The following is a 15,771-nucleotide window of genomic DNA, read 5'->3' on the forward strand; positions in this document are numbered from 1 at the left end:
CCTCTGCGTCCTACATTTTGAGATTCCTATTATGTGTGTTGTAATGGCAATATAGCGTATACTTACATATAGAACCAAATTTTGTTTGATAGTTTAAAAAATGAAAATTAATGTTCTCAATTGTAGTAATGCAGTTGTATTGAGTTGTTCAAGGACAAATTATTTCAATCTGTAGTGTCAAGTTTAGGCTAGAAGCAGAGGACTGTTCTATTCTTTATTCTGAGAAGATATATTATCTTCAGCTGTAGTCTCAAACTGCTGCTGTAGGAATCTTCTGGAATGGAAACAAATGCAAATATTGTAGATCCTAGTCCTGCAAGACAGCTCTTGAGTATAAATAAATCCATTTGCAGACAAGGAATATTTTGAAAGTGCGATCACAGTAGCTGTAGAGAAATGAAGATCAACACTGACTGAGATTTACAACTGGAATTCAGATTTGCCTTTTGGGTTTTCTTCTGCCAGCTTTAGATCTTACCCTCTGATGGAGACCAGATCTAGATAATGTAGAGCGCCACACAAATAATGAAAATGATAATGAAAGAACAAGGAAATCGTGAGAGTAACCAACAGCATACACATATTGGAGAAATTGCATTACAGAAGATTCTAACAATCAATATTCTCAGGGCATCAATGGGACTTTGAGGTCCTTGTAGCTCTCAAGGAAATTCTGTAATGTATTAAATTTGAACAAAATGTGGACAGGATTCATAATGATGGGTTGATTCAGAATATTCTCAAATGCTCCATGGAAGGTTCAGCCACAGACAATTACTACCGCTACACGATATTACAAGAGTCAATTTAAGTGATGGGACTGTAGTCTTCCCTCCGTAAGAATAAATGTGCCAAATACCCTATATAATGCCCTCAGTGAATTAAAAATGTGGGAAGAGCATACTTAATATTTTAGTAGGTGTATCATTTATGGAATGCACTTTCTGCTTTAAATCGTTATATGACATTTCTTTCATGATAGAATTCAGGAGCCCAGATTACATTCTAGTAGATATAATTAATTTTTAAATAGGTGTACAATATACTACTCCCCCTTCCAAACCGAAATCATGCTTTTGTAATGTACATTCTGGAGCATTCTTTATAGTTTATTTAAAGAAAAAAAAAAAGGGAAATATCATTTGGATGTATCTACTATGAAAAAAGACTAAAAATTTCTAATTTTCTTGCAATCAGTGCTTTGTGGCAGAATAATTAAAGAAAAAAATTTTATCACAAAGTTCTATGGACTTTGATATGTAAAAACATGTATGCAAAAACATACCTTCTGTACAAATAGTTCTGATTTCATAGTGGCACACACAGAAAGCCTGGTTTTACCATGTAAGTCTAGGAACTCGGCAGTTAAAACTCCCTGAAGATGACTCAGGAATGATGCTGCATCTGTTACCCAACGTCACAGATAGGTATTATACTAAGGTACTGGTTAGCACAAATACAAAAGTTTCAAACAGTATTATATCAGTTAAGGATGTAGGTAACTGTAAGTGCAAACTCTTCTGCAAGGCTAAAGTTGACTGTACTAGCAAGAAGTAGAGTACCTATCTTGTATTCTAGGAGTCCAAATCTGATTATAAATGTTTTCATCTCAGCTTCCCCTTATGTAAGACATTTTCTTTCAAAACTAGTACCAAGGCTTCATTTAATTAAATGAAATCAAAGCACATTTATTTAAATGCAGGATTGAAACAGAAAGGGTGTAACTAATGTTACAGTTTTCTTTAAAAAAAGTCTCAATTGTTCTCTGAAGTAAGATCTTACAGTAAAATCTTACTATAACGAGAGCTCAGTCATGTTTCAACTGAAGGCAATGCAAGTTCTCCAACTTCTTCAGTGGAGGCAGGATAAAATCTTTAATCATAGATATAAGTGTTGGAAGGGATTTCTTAAGTCACTCATGCCAAACTCGTGAGCTAAACGGTACTGTTCTTTCCCCAGGATTTTATCTAGTCAGCTGTTAAATAAGTTCCTTAATAATGACACTTGGGGATGCAGTTTTAGCCATTACTTGATTTTCCCAAATATTTTAGAATTTCTTCCAAATGTCTTTGCCTCAAGTTTGCTATTCCTCTCTTCATCTACCCACTACAAAATGTCAGTTTCTGCCTTGATCATGTTTTTCCCATGCTTCCCTCTGAATCCTGACAATCTCTCTTCATTATGAATGTTGTAGTCAGGAAGACCAAAAAGTACCCTCCATTATTTTATTGAGGGCTAGAGAGTCCTCTTGCTGGGACTTGTTACATGCATTGCTGCCTTTGAGAATTAGGGGTACTCAGAACACATTTACAATCAGAAGGAAGCTACAATTATTCCATACGAGAGGCATAATGGATTTAGGAGGTGTAAGAACCGTATTGCCTAATCATTAGACACCTCCACCAAAGTTGCATCAAGAACTCTGATATGTGCCTCACTTCAAAGCATCCTGCGTGGGATCCTCAGAAGAGGCTGAGGAAGGGCTGCTGTGACTCAGCTTTTCCACTGCACACCTTCCAAGAGCTGAATGGTTGGAGGGAAGAAACAGAAGAGTGGTAGGCCTCCAATCCCACCCCTCTAATCCCCTCAAAACTCCAGGAAGCATCTCTAACCACTGCAACACAAAGCCATTTCTTGTGAGTGCTACAATGCTGTGTTCTGTCATTCATCCTTTTTATGTTTTCTTTCCAGTCTGATCAGCTAGTCCCACAAAGCAGAACTTTGAAGGCAGGGACATCTTCAGTCACCCCCCCCTCCACCCTAATGGCTATCACACATTCCCTAGGGGTGACAGCTGTTCAAGCCGAAAACAGTTTCAACCGAAGTTGCTAATTAACCTAGCAGATGAAAGGCAGATTGTATTGGTGGGTTGCTGGTGGGGCTTTTCTGTTTGTCTGGTAGGTTTTTTTGTTAAAGTTTTGTTAAAGTTTAATTCTGGCTGCCTACCTGCACAAGTGCTTCAGCCTCTTAATCAGAGGTAACCAGTGGCACCTGTACGTAACCCTGATACCTATATTCTGGGGAGGGTGAGACGTTTGGATACTTACACTCTGGTTTTTGTTGTGTTAGGGCCATGACTTATGTATTATATGAAGAATTTGGCACCTAACATTTTATGACTGATGTATCTAAAGATATCAGGCCCTGTAGGAGCTGGCTAATAGACACTTAAGCCTTTTATTGGATCTAGAACTAAAAGGCCATCTTCTGGGTCCTGGTGCTACGAGAGAGGTCACCTACTCTTATCTTAGAAAAGCAGCATTCAGTTTTTGTTACTGCTTGTGTAGATAATCTACCACACTAATTCTGGCTCTGCTGTTGTATAGAAAATTATGCTGATAATGTATATAAAGGATGCTCTTCCCTTTCTGGGTGGCACAAAGTTAATCTTTCACATTCACCTGCCTCCTTCATATACAGAAATCGGGAAGTAAGTACTGTTGCTATTTGGGGTCTGTCTGTGAAACCAGGCTAATGTGTAGAGAAACTTGTTCTCTGAGGTCCTGAAAAACACAGAAATAAATGAAAAAACAGGTAAGTCTGTATTCTTCTTCATTGTTTGTGAGTGATTTTTCTGTTTGGTGTCAAAACAGTTTGAGCATTTAAATACATTCAAGCTAAATGCCTTCGAGCACTGGAAAAGGCTGCCCAGAGAGATGGTGGAGTCATCGTCCCTGCAGGTGTTCAAAAAACATGTAGATGTGACATTTCGGGATATGGTTTAGGAGGCCTGGGGGTGTTGGGTTGGCGGTTGGACTTGATGATCTTAGAGGTCTTTTCCAACCTTAATGATTCTATAAAATGTGTGTATATATATGTACACATAATTTTTTTGGTGAAATAATGTTGAATTCCTCTTGAATTAATTCTTGTTAATTAATATTGGGTTATGATAAACACTTTGGTTTTTTTCTTTGCAACTGCAGAAAGATTTTTTAAATTTAAATATAGCTATATTTAGTGTTGACCCATTGCTTTGATAAAAATTATTAATACATCTCTGTTTTTAAAGTTTCTGAATGGACAGTTTTCCAGTATGGGCTTTTCCTTAGCTGGTACTATTCAGCCTAAAACTGCATTTTCCTACAGAGCTTATGCAAAAACAACCCAAAAGAACCTTTTATTTCTTCTATAGTTTAAATAAAACTTTCTATCAGGATGTTCCTAGTCTTCAGTTTGTGGCTGTTCAGCAATTTGCAGTAACTGTACAACTTCTTCCTGTTTTTATATTTCTGTATTTTTATTTTATGGTTTTTTTTTTCCTCCCCCCTGGTCTTCCTCATATTTCACTTTCACTGGCACACTGGTAGGGAATACAGACCCATCTCTCATACTGTGGGACAGTCTGCAAATAATGGCCATATTCTTCTATCACTTGCAGCAACATTATCAGTTTCTTGTGCCGCTAGTCACATATCCAGCAAATAGCTCAATGGGCTGGGGTAAAGCAAACTGTAGGACAGAGACTTGGTTTGTATAAAACAGGTATAAAGCAGAATTGTTCTGATAATGAAGGCAAAAAATAAGTGAGGGCAAGATTTATCTCACTGTCAGTGCTTGCTGCCGTGAAGATTTTCTCCCGAAGTTGCTGCCTGTTGATCTGACACCTCTGTCGTGACCTCTGAAATTCTGCTTTCTTTCCATTACTGCTATTCCACAATACTAAAGATACTTAAACCCATATCTAAAATTTCTAAGGATAAAAAGGACATCATTGGCTTTTTGGATCCTACAAATGAGCTTATTTTCCTCTTTGAAGGTTTCCATAAATAATGCAAGACTAAATAGATAGTTTAGTTACAATCATGAGGAATGTTCATGAATGTTTTAATAATTGAAAAGCTTTGTCCTGCTGAAGCACTAATCTCTCAACTGATCAAAAGAATATCATGAACTGGTTGTCCTCATGATGTGCAGATTATGTTCTGGGCAGGCAGCAAAATAGAACCAGAAGACAGATAAAACTCTAATTCAATACTGATTTATTTGTGTAATGTTGTATTCCCCCATATTTCATTTCTCTTTTGATAGGCTTTGGTCTAAATCTTCAACAATTGTCATCAGCCACATGTGCGAAACAACAGAGTAGTGTAAAAGAAGCTACCGTAGAAGAGTCACCCATGTTTGTTGTAATTTACAAGTTGATCATAATGAATATATTGCACAGTGTTTCTTATGGTTTCCCTTTTGAGAGATGTTAATAGACATAGAACAAGCAAACGTATTCTCAGTGATGCTGTGTAGCTTGTACCCCATAAAACTGTTAAACAACAATCAAGGTGATGTCTGACAAGGAAAACCATCGCATTTAACTAAGTATCATGCGACGTGTATTTCAGCCTCAGCTGATTCAGTTGAAGTGTGTTTTCTATGTGCAACAGATTTTAAGATTAGAAAAAGGGCATAGTATCAAATAAATAATTTTTTCACCTCTTCAAAATAAATGCAAGGCAGATGAGAATTGAGAGATCCTACAGACTTCCTCGCCCAGGTGTAAGGGACTCAGTGACTGGTTTAATACAAGAGTTTCTTGTTTACTTGCTTTCCTCCAAAGTATCAAGTCACCCGTGAAGATAGTGAGCCAAGAAGATGAAATAGCCTGTGTTCCTGAAATTTCATACAGTTTATATGAAATAATTTGAAAGGGATACATGGAAGACTGTCATCTTCATCTGCAGCCCTCCTAGTGAACTGAGACCATCTTAAAATGTTTGATATAGAAAAAAGCAAATGAAGCTCTTATCTCAAAATTTAGGGGTCAGTTGCCTTTTCTGTTGCAGGCTTGCAGTTGAACCTGCATGGAGGTTTTTGCATGTGGTGTGCCATGATAAACAACTATTCCTTAGAATATGCAATCTTAACAAAACCAGTTTTTGGTATTACGCTGCTAGAGTATGTGATGTGCATAGAATGAGTCAGAGCCACAACAGGCTGGCATTTAGATGCGTAGTGACTGAGCTGTTGATTTATATCTTCCATTTTGATGGTGTTACCCTCCTGTATGCGTTTCATGGTAACAGAAATGGCAGTCACACACTTTTCTCAAAGTGAAACAACAGTAAAAGAATGAGGAGAGAAATCATTATGCATGTAAGTGCATACACATAAACTAGTGAGTACTTATCAGTGGACAGTGCAGAAAGTTCTACATGAAGGTGATACACAATACTGCAAAACTTCATAAAAGGTTACAACTAGACAGGCAAACTGAAATTACAGTACAACGCCATCACTCAGAGAAGACTTGGGAGGCATTCTTCGTAGCCTGCTTTTTCAAAGGCACAGAGAAAAACCAAAAGAAAAATCTCAAGATCATTTAAACTTTATTAGACAACGTGGTTGTATCCACAAGGCTCCTTAGTCTAACGCCTTTAAGTGTTTTACAAAACAAGCATGGAAAATAAGCAAATTAAATAATCTCTTTCACTATCCACATTTCATTCTTTTGAAAACAGTAAGCCCCCTAACTCCCAAAGTGCCATGCAGTGGCTGTCTGCCCATAGAGGAACATAATGTGCACGCTGCGAGGATAACCAGCTCACGCTAGTCACTCCCTTAACAAGTCAGACTCTAGCTACTTCATGAGAGATGCTGTTACACTATTATTTTACTGTCCGCTTGTGGAGCTGATGACATTTCATTCAGCACATTTTCTGAGCTTTGTCAGCACTTGAGATCAACTGCCTGATCATAAATATGCAACTAGTCCCATGGTAAGCTGGCACTTGGATGTATACTCACCATAAAGCATAGCTCCTCCAGTTTCATGCAGAAAGCGGAATCGATGGTTTTTAAACAACCAAATTGTTAATATTGTAAGAATGAGCAGAAAGTTAAAGACTAGCAACTCCGCAGCTCCCTGATGATAAAACTGATCTTCGTCTTTCACTGATGCATATTTCTTCAACTTCTCCATTTCATTCCGTTTATGGAAAATATGTGCAAAAGAAAAGGAAAAAAAATATAACAGGAAGGAAAGTGTTATCACCTTTGGTACAAAAAAAGTCCAGATACGACAGAAATTCACAGCAAGCACATCTGTTTCAATTGCAGCCTCAGGGTAAAGTGCCCCAGCTCAGAATTCAGCTGGATTCTGGTTACAGCTTCCTGTTTCTCTCTTAAAGCTGCCCTGTCTCATTTTTAATGTTGCAGTTGCATCGCTGGACTGTGCTTGCTCCAGCTGTAGATGTACAAATCACCTCCAAGGCTCAGGCTCTGTCAATTTCTAAAATTTTGTTGTAAAACTTAGTCTGTGTTCACAATGTTTGTTCCTGTAGTTTACAGTATAATCTCTATCCTAAAAATCACATTTTGTCTTGATAGTTTAAGACAGAAAAACTGTTGTTAAAGAATGGCATAGCAACCGTCACTGCATTTTGGAAGCTTAAAAGTCTTTCCTCTTTCCCACTTTTAAATGTATGCGACATAGAATAAAGGTGGCGCCTCACTATGGTGCAAAGACGGAAGAAGAAAACGATGACTGAGGATTTCAAGATTTAGGCCTTGAACTTTTATTGATCCTGCAGGAAGAGTGTGAGATCTCTAAAATCAAAGGTCCAATTACCTAGGCTTAAAAGCACTTAAGAAACCCTATCAAACTGAATAAAATGTATTGGAATTTACTTTCCATAATTTCTGCTGTTTACATGTTTTCATTTACAGTACTCAATTAAGCCAGAAAACCAGTAGAAATTATCTTGCTATTTATAGCTAATACTTACAGAAGCTTTTCTGTCCAAGCCCAAGGCTGCAATACGTGTGTTATACTGGAGGATTCCAGACAAACTCTCATTTTCATCAGAAAAAATCCTGATTCTGCTTCTCATTAAAAAAGGACAGTCTTCTCATTATTTTTTGTCACAATTTCCTAAAATTTTACTTTTTAAAAACTTTTTGGGCCAAACTAATCTGTACAGCATCCATTCAAAGGCAGGCATTTGTCACAGGTGAATAAAGTAGAAATAAATACCTAGATATCCGTACTTTCAGAAATTTCAGGACTGTAGCTTGTAACTGTATGAGCATTCCTAAGGAGGCACTGTTGCTTCAATATACAATGTTTTAAAATAATTTTTGCTTGGCAAACAATTAGTTCTGTCCTCTGTGTAAGCCAATTTCATCACATTTTACAGGTGTTCATTTTTTCTTTCACTTTGTATGAAGAGCAGTTTCCTTCTAGTTCTTCCTAATTAATGCTTTTTCTTTGCTTATCAGATTTTTTTTCCAATCGCTATCACTGGTTTTACTCTGTCCTCGCCATTATTTCACTATCTTCTCTCCTTTGTGTTTCCCTCATTTTCTCTTTCTTTTTGTAATTTTACCTGATAATTTGCAAACATAGTTAGGATTATTTAAGTCAAAACTATTTCTGAACTGATTATCAGTGAAGTCTCTGTGAGGTGAAAAGTTGGCAAAAAACAGCTGATACTTCCCAAACTACTGAACCATGCAACTCAATTTCAAGTAAGGATAAAACTTTGATGTTAACCTCTATTTTCTGAGAATTACTCACTACTGTATTTTGAGTGACAAAATAATGTATAAGGGAACTAGGTGTAGCAATTTCATTATACAACTGGTACAAATCTCTTTTAAAAATGTTAGTCACATAGCCAAGGTTTATAACTTTATTATAAAAGAGAAAAATAAAAATGAAGACTTGCTTTGGATATCATATTCACAGTTTAGAAATGGCAGTAGTAACCTTAACGTTGTGACGCTGATCATCCATCTTCAGTGTGGAAGTATTAAAAGCCAAACAAAAATAATTTGACAATAACCACATCCAGTATCTATCACAATGAAAATCAAAGATTTATTTACTATGAAAACCACAGTTCTTTGCTATCTCTGTCAAACAGGTAATTTGCAGGCACTTATAACAAAATCAATGGAAAAGAAGCATAAAACAGTGAGAGGAGGTTATTTTATACTGAGAATATCAGTGATTAGACTATTTGCCCCAGATTTGGGAGACCAGTTTCAGTTCCCTTTTCTATTTGAATTTACCTGAACCCATATTTCTCACCAGACAATAAGGAGTTCCTCAGTGTTACTGCTAGAGCAGCTGCACTATGATATATTTGAAATGTGTTAATTTCTCAAAGCTGTGTTTCCCCTTTTGCAAAATAGGGTTATAGTTCTGCCCTATCTCACAAGATAATCTGATCCATGTTTGTGAAACATGGCTGTGCTGTCATCCAATGAGATCTGGACAGGATGGAGAGCTGTGCCAGGGGAACCTCAGGAAATTCAACAAGAGCAAGTATAAGGTCCTGCACCTGGGGAGGAACAACCCCATGCACCAGTACAGGCTGGGGGTTGACATCCTGGAAAGCAGCTCCACTGAGAAGGACCTGGGAGTGCTGATGGACAGCAATGTGCCCTTGTGGGCAAGAAGGCCAGTGGTATCCTGGGATGCGTTAAAAGGAGTGTGGCCAGCAGGTAGAAGGAGGTTATCCTCCCTCTCTACTCCGCCCTAGTGAGACCACATTTGGAGTGCTGTGTCCAGTTTGGGGCTCCCCAGTTCAAGAATCATAGAATCATTAAGGTTGGAAAAGACCCTTAAGATCAACAAGTCCAACTGCTAACCTATCACTGCCAAGCCCACCACTAAACCATATCCTTAACCACCATGTCTACCCTTCTTTTAAGTACCTCCAGGAATGGAGACTCAACCACTTCCCTGAGCAGCCTGTTCCAATGTTTGACAACCCTTTCGGGGAAGAAGTTTTTCCTAATATCCAACCTAAACTTGCCCTGGCGCAGCTTGAGGCCATTTCCTCTCGTCCTATCGCTTGTTACCAGGGAATCCAACCCCTGCCTCGCTACAACCTCCTTTCAGGTAGTTGTAGAGAGCAATAAGGTCTCCCTTCAGCCTCCTCTTCTCCAGACTAAACAACCCCAGCTCCCTCCCTCAGCTGCTCCTTATAAGACTTGTTCTCTAGACCCTTTGCCAACTTCGTTGCCCTTCTTTGGACACGCTCCAGCACCTCAATGTCCTTCTTGTAGTGAGGGACCCAAAACTGAACACAGTACTCAAGGTGCAGCCTCACCAGTGCCGAGTACAGGGGCACTGTCACCTCCCTGCTCCTGCTGGCCACACTATTCCTGATACAAGCCAGGATGCCATTGGCCACCTTGGCCACCTGGGCACACTGCTGGCTCATGTTTAGCTGGCTGTCAACCAACACACCCAGGTCCTTTTCCTCCAGGCAGCTTTCCAGCCACCCCTCCCCAAGCCTGTAGTGTTGCATGGGGTTGTTTGGATCGAAGTGTAGGGCTCGGCACTTGGCCTTATTAAATCTCATACCATTGGCTCTGGCCCAACGATCCAGCCTGTCCAGGTCCCTCTGCAGGGCCTTCCTGCCCTCCAGCAGATCGACACTTCCACCCAGCTTGGTGTCATCTGCAAACTTACGGAGGGTGCACTCAATCCCCTCATCCAGATCATCAATGAAGATATTGAACAGGTCCGGCACAGTACTGAGCCCTGGGGAACATCACTCGTGACTGGCCGCCAACTGGATTTGACTCCCTTCACCACCACTCTCTGGGCTCGGCCGTCCAGCCAGTTTTTAACCCAGCGCAGAGAGCACTTGTCCAAGCCGTGAGCAGCCAGCTTCTCCAGGAGAATGCTGTGGGAGACAGTGTCAAAGGCCTTACTAAAGTCCAAGCAGACAACGTCCACAGCCTTCCCCTCATCCACTAATGGATCGCCTTATCATAGAAGGAGACCAGGTTAGTGAAGCAGGACCTCCCTTTCATAAACCCATGCTGGCTGAGCCCGATCCCCTGGGTGTCCCGCATGTGCTGTGTAATGGCATTCAAGATGATCTGCTCCATGACCTTTCCTGGCACTGAGGGTTAGGCTGACAGGCCTGTAGTTCCCTGGATCCTCCTTCCAACCCTTCTTGTAGAGGGGCATCACATTTGCTAGTTTCCAGACATCTGGGACCTCCCTGGTTGACCCGGACTGCTGATAAATGATGGAGAGTGGCTTGGTGAGCTCCTCTGCCAGCTCCCTCAGTATCCTTGGGTGGATCCCATCTGATCCCATGGACTTGTGAACATCGAGGTGAGGGAGCAGGTCGGTGACTGCCACCTCTTCAACAACTGGGACTTCATTCTGCATACAATCTCCATCTCCCAGCACAGGGGCCTGACAACCCTGAGGATGACCAGTCTGACTATTAAAGACTGAGGCAAAGAAAGGATTAAGTACCTCAGCCTTCTTCTCGTCTTTTGTGGCAAGGTTACCTTCCACAGCCAACAAAGGAGGGAGATTCTCCCCGGCCCTCCTTTTGTCACTGATATATTTCTAAAAACAATTTTTGTGTTCTTTACTGGTAGCAGCCAGTTTAAGTTCCAGCTGGGCCTTTGCCTTTCTAATCTTTTCCCTACACAACCTCACAACATCCTTGTAGTCCTCCTGAGTCACCTGCCCCTTCTTCCAAAGGTGGTAAGCTCTTCTTTTCTTGAGTTCTAGCGAAAAAGGAAGGACAGGAAGGACAAGAAGGACATGGAACTGCTCAAACAAGTCCAGCGGAGAGCTACCAAGATGATCAGGGGACTGGAGCGTCTCCCTTATGAGGAAAGGCTGAGAGACCTGCTTTTATTCAGCCTGGAGAAGAGAAGTCTGAGGGGGGGTTCTTATCAACACTTACAAATATCTAAATCGAGCGTGCCAGGAGGATGGAGCCAGACTCTTTTCAGTGGTGCCCAAGAACAAGGCAAGGGGCCATGGGCACAAGTTGGAACACAGGAAGTTCTACCTCAATATGAGAAAAAACTTCTTTCTTGTGCGGGTGGAAGAGGCTGCCCAGGGAGGCTGTGGGGTCCCTTCCCTGGAAACATTCAAAACCTGCCTGGATGCGTTCCTGTACCCCCTGCTCTGGGTGTCCCTGCTCAAGCAGGGGGTTGGACAAGATGATCTCCAGAGGTCCCTTCCAACCCCCACCATTCTGTGATTCTGTGATCAGATTTGGATAATAAACGTATTTTAGTTTATTGACCCATAACAGGAGGTGGAACTGATGGAAGTTTCTGAGTAATTTGTCCTCTGTGTCCTATCCATTTATATACTGGTCATCCCAGTTACATTAAAAAAAACAGTATGTGATCATATGAGTTAAAGATATATTGCTTAGGAGCAAAGGGGAAAGAAGGAGCAAAAAGGAAAGAATTTAGATTGCATAAACAACTAGAATTCTTTATTTCCCAGTCTTTTGCACTCTTTCTTTTAATATGAAATATTTTAGCATGTATTAAACATCCTGAGAAAAATATTAAGAAGACTATGCTATCGCATATACAGTACAAATTGCCAGGCAATATATTAGTACAGTTTCCCTGGCTTTGATTTTCCAGTAAAGAATTTGACACAGAGCTTTTAAGTGTGGTGTTTGGTTTTTTTATTATTATTATTCTTATAATTTGCTTGTTTATATGGAATAGTATAATTCAAGGGGAAAAACAAAAAAACCTAACTTACATGGTCATTAGGTAACCAAAGCCTGGACTTTGTTCAGGAAGAATTTTATTAAAAGTGGACACTGTGAAAATAATTATATTGTGTACTGTTTGATTAGTCATGTTTCTGTGTGTGAAACTTTTAGAAAGAACCACAAGGTCATGAGAGAGCATGGTATGTTTTTGGTTTTTTTTAGCGAAGCGCTGAAGGCATTGTCATCCTTCTTTTATGTAAGAAAAGACATCTGTGTCAGGAAAAGCTTTACTCAAAAAACATTTTCCTCAGGAATGAGAATTTAGACACTAGTAATCTTGCTTCAGACATCACAAAACCTTGCCCTTGTTGGTAAAATGTTGGGGTTTCTATGTTTGTTTGTTTAACTCGTTTTACTTGCTGGATTGTTTACACTGAACTAAAAATCACATGCTTGATTTACTTTTTTTGGTTGGTTATAAGTTTCTGAAGTTTGAATCTTAACAACATAAGGTCTTCAAAAAAGACTCTATCTGAAAAGTAAGACCTAGTGTCCCAGCTCTACAAACTTTTGAGCATGTGCTTAACTTTCTGAATGGGAACACTCCCAGTTAAGTCTGATTCAAGCCTCACTTACTGAATAGGTTTTGGACTTAAAAAATTAATCTAGACCCATATCAAACTTTCCCTTTACTGATAGTTAAAGGGGTATGTTTCCTTAATGTTGGTGTAGTAAGAAGATGCTTAGCCTTCAAGAGCTTATTGCTGTAACGGCTGAGGGATAAATTACGTATTTTATCACTTCAACTGCTTCCACATTCTGGTTGCATAGAAGTGAATAATCTTAGTAGAAAAAAACCCCATGCCTCTACAGAAAATAGCTAAATATTTCAAGGCAGCCTTTGAGAATATAGGATCCATAGTTGGATCTGGAGACAAAACCTCTCCTTTAAAATATTGGAACATCTGAGATAGCCACAAAAAGGTTGGGAGAAATGAACAGGTTTTTACCTCTTGCTGATAATGGCTTACAGTGAGCTCAATGGTTCTATTCCTACACACACTCTGAGTTTAGCAAGTGATTTTTAAATGTTTTCCTTCATGCATAGAAGCACAACACTAGACACTGGGGAAATATTGTAATTGGAGTATTCAATTAGCTGAATGGAAGTTTTAGGCTTGCAGGTGTTAGACTTGGGGCTTACGTTCTGCCAAAGACTCAGCCCCTTCTATAATTTTGGGGAGCTCTGGTTCTAAATAGCATTCCTCGTGTTACAGGATTGGGATTTTAGGTATTGCTTTCCTCTCAGAGATGCAAGACAATTTTAAATCAGCTTTCCAGGTAAGGCCACCCATCATAGTTACTGCTTATGAGGAATCCAGAAATGACATCCAAAACTGTTGTTTTTCTTTGCATTCTCAAACGTCATATTAATCCTTCACAGAGCCATGTGTGCTTGTCTAATCCTATAATTGTATCCTTGTCTGCAACTGGCACTACTATAATTTTTAGCTTGTGTGTCCGTTATGCCAAACAATCATTTTCTTCTCTTTTTGTTGAAACATAGATTTTGATTATTTAAAACTAAGCATTTATCTTCCTCATAAAAAAGATAACATCTACTTTTTAATTTTTTTAACCATGTGGGGTTTTCCCCCCACCTTTTTATATTCTAAATTTCTTCAAATGGCTTTTTTTTCTCAATGTTTTTTTGTCTTCCATTTCATTTGGTGCCTAGAGCATTCTCTGTTAATTCCAGCCAACACAAGATTTCTGATTCCTGGGCAAAGGTACCTCTCCAAATTATGTATTAAGGTTGTTTTTTTTTTTTTCCCCTAAATGAAATTCATAATTTATGTAGGTTCATTCTATCTTCATGAAAGATTTATCATATTTATTTATTTTCTAGGGACTTTGCCCTAATGATTTTAACAAAATTCTGTTCCCCTTCCACCACGAGAGTTTACCATTTTTAGTATGTATTTGTACTGTGCTGTTCTAAAGATATTAATGCAGGTTTGCATCAGTTGATCTCTTTTCCACATACTGAGCTAATCTTACATTTTTGGGGAAGGAGATAAAATAGTCTCATGAGTGAATTTATTGCCAATGCTAACATTCATGAAGCTTCTAATGAATCGGGTATATAAAGTGGCCACGTTAATGCAGTATAAGCTTATCCACAGGTAGATCTTGGAAGAACTTCTCATGCAGCGCTAGGAAGTAGAAAGCTGCTGTTGCAGACTTTTCTAGTGACTGAGTAATACAGACTGAATCATGCAAATATTTTTCGTCAGGTCATCTGCGCTAAGGGCCTGGTCTTGAAGACTATACTTTTCTCTGTATTTTAAAGAAAAATCTCTGTGTATATAACTGAAAAATGTCATGTGTCTCAAAACATGGTTGTTTCCTATTGGACAACATATTTGCCAAAAGTGACCATTTTTTCGTTCTAATCTTTCTAATTTAATGCCATTGTTCATTCACTATGAAAAAGTACTACAAAAAAAGAGGTAGCATGGCTGTTTTTTTCTACAAAACAGAGGATACTTGTTTTTAGCTAAACTGCCGCAATTTACCTATATCTGTAGAATACCATTGACTTATCCTGAGTCCTTACAGGTAGTACAATGCTTTCTAATTTTAGCATTAGGAATATAAATTTTTACAAAATTCACAAACTTTTTTTGGAAATTAATTAGTATTTGTAAATGATAATTTCATTTTCATCATGTTCATCTTGATACAATGAGATCATTGAGTGAAAAGTGCTATCTGAATAAAAGGCTTTTGGCATTCACTTAGTTATTTTAAGGTTCCTTTACAAATAGGAACTGGTGCTTATTTCCTATTCCTTCTGTATCAGATAAGGCATTTGAAAAATATCGTAAAGGTTGAGGACGTTGACAAGCAAAATTTTCATATCTGAGTTTTAAGTTACTAATATTTTCTAGGTAGGCCAGATGTTCAGCTGCAGCAATCCACAGAAGAGTTCACTACTATATTATTGCTATACACTATCTGAAGTATGCAAAAAATATGAAGATGTGACAATTAAGGCAAGCTGTCTGATGCAACATGATCGCAAGTGGGAATTTTATGCATACATTATGGGGGGAAATATATTGGAAGTAATTGGTACAGGACCTTAAGAATGCTTTTTGGTTTTAGTATCTGATGACATTTTGGCATGTATGGGCTACTCAGAAAGACGGCCTGCATTAAAATTTTCCATCCAGTTAGTTGTGCTGTATTTTGTGATGAATGGTATAAGTGTACTATTGTTCTCTGTTTACCATGTTACCAGATACTTCTTGAGCTAAAT

The 15,771-nt window shown here is 38.9% G+C and overlaps 1 protein-coding gene across 2 annotated transcripts in view; it reads right to left on the reverse strand.

Moving 5' to 3' along the window:
- The window catches only part of SLC9A9 (solute carrier family 9 member A9), a 222,766-nt gene extending 215,693 nt beyond the window's left edge, over positions 1 to 7,073 (reverse strand). For both annotated transcript variants that reach the window (XM_075098872.1, XM_075098873.1), the window contains exon 1: positions 6,742 to 7,073. In XM_075098872.1, the coding sequence (XP_074954973.1) occupies positions 6,742 to 6,916 (175 nt within the window). In that variant the 5' untranslated portion in view covers positions 6,917 to 7,073. The remainder of the gene's footprint in view (positions 1 to 6,741) is intronic.
- Positions 7,074 to 15,771: the final 8,698 nt, after the last annotated feature.

The sequence above is a fragment of the Phalacrocorax aristotelis genome, chromosome 7 (genome assembly GCF_949628215.1).
Source record: "Phalacrocorax aristotelis chromosome 7, bGulAri2.1, whole genome shotgun sequence".
NCBI lineage: Eukaryota > Metazoa > Chordata > Aves > Suliformes > Phalacrocoracidae > Phalacrocorax > Phalacrocorax aristotelis.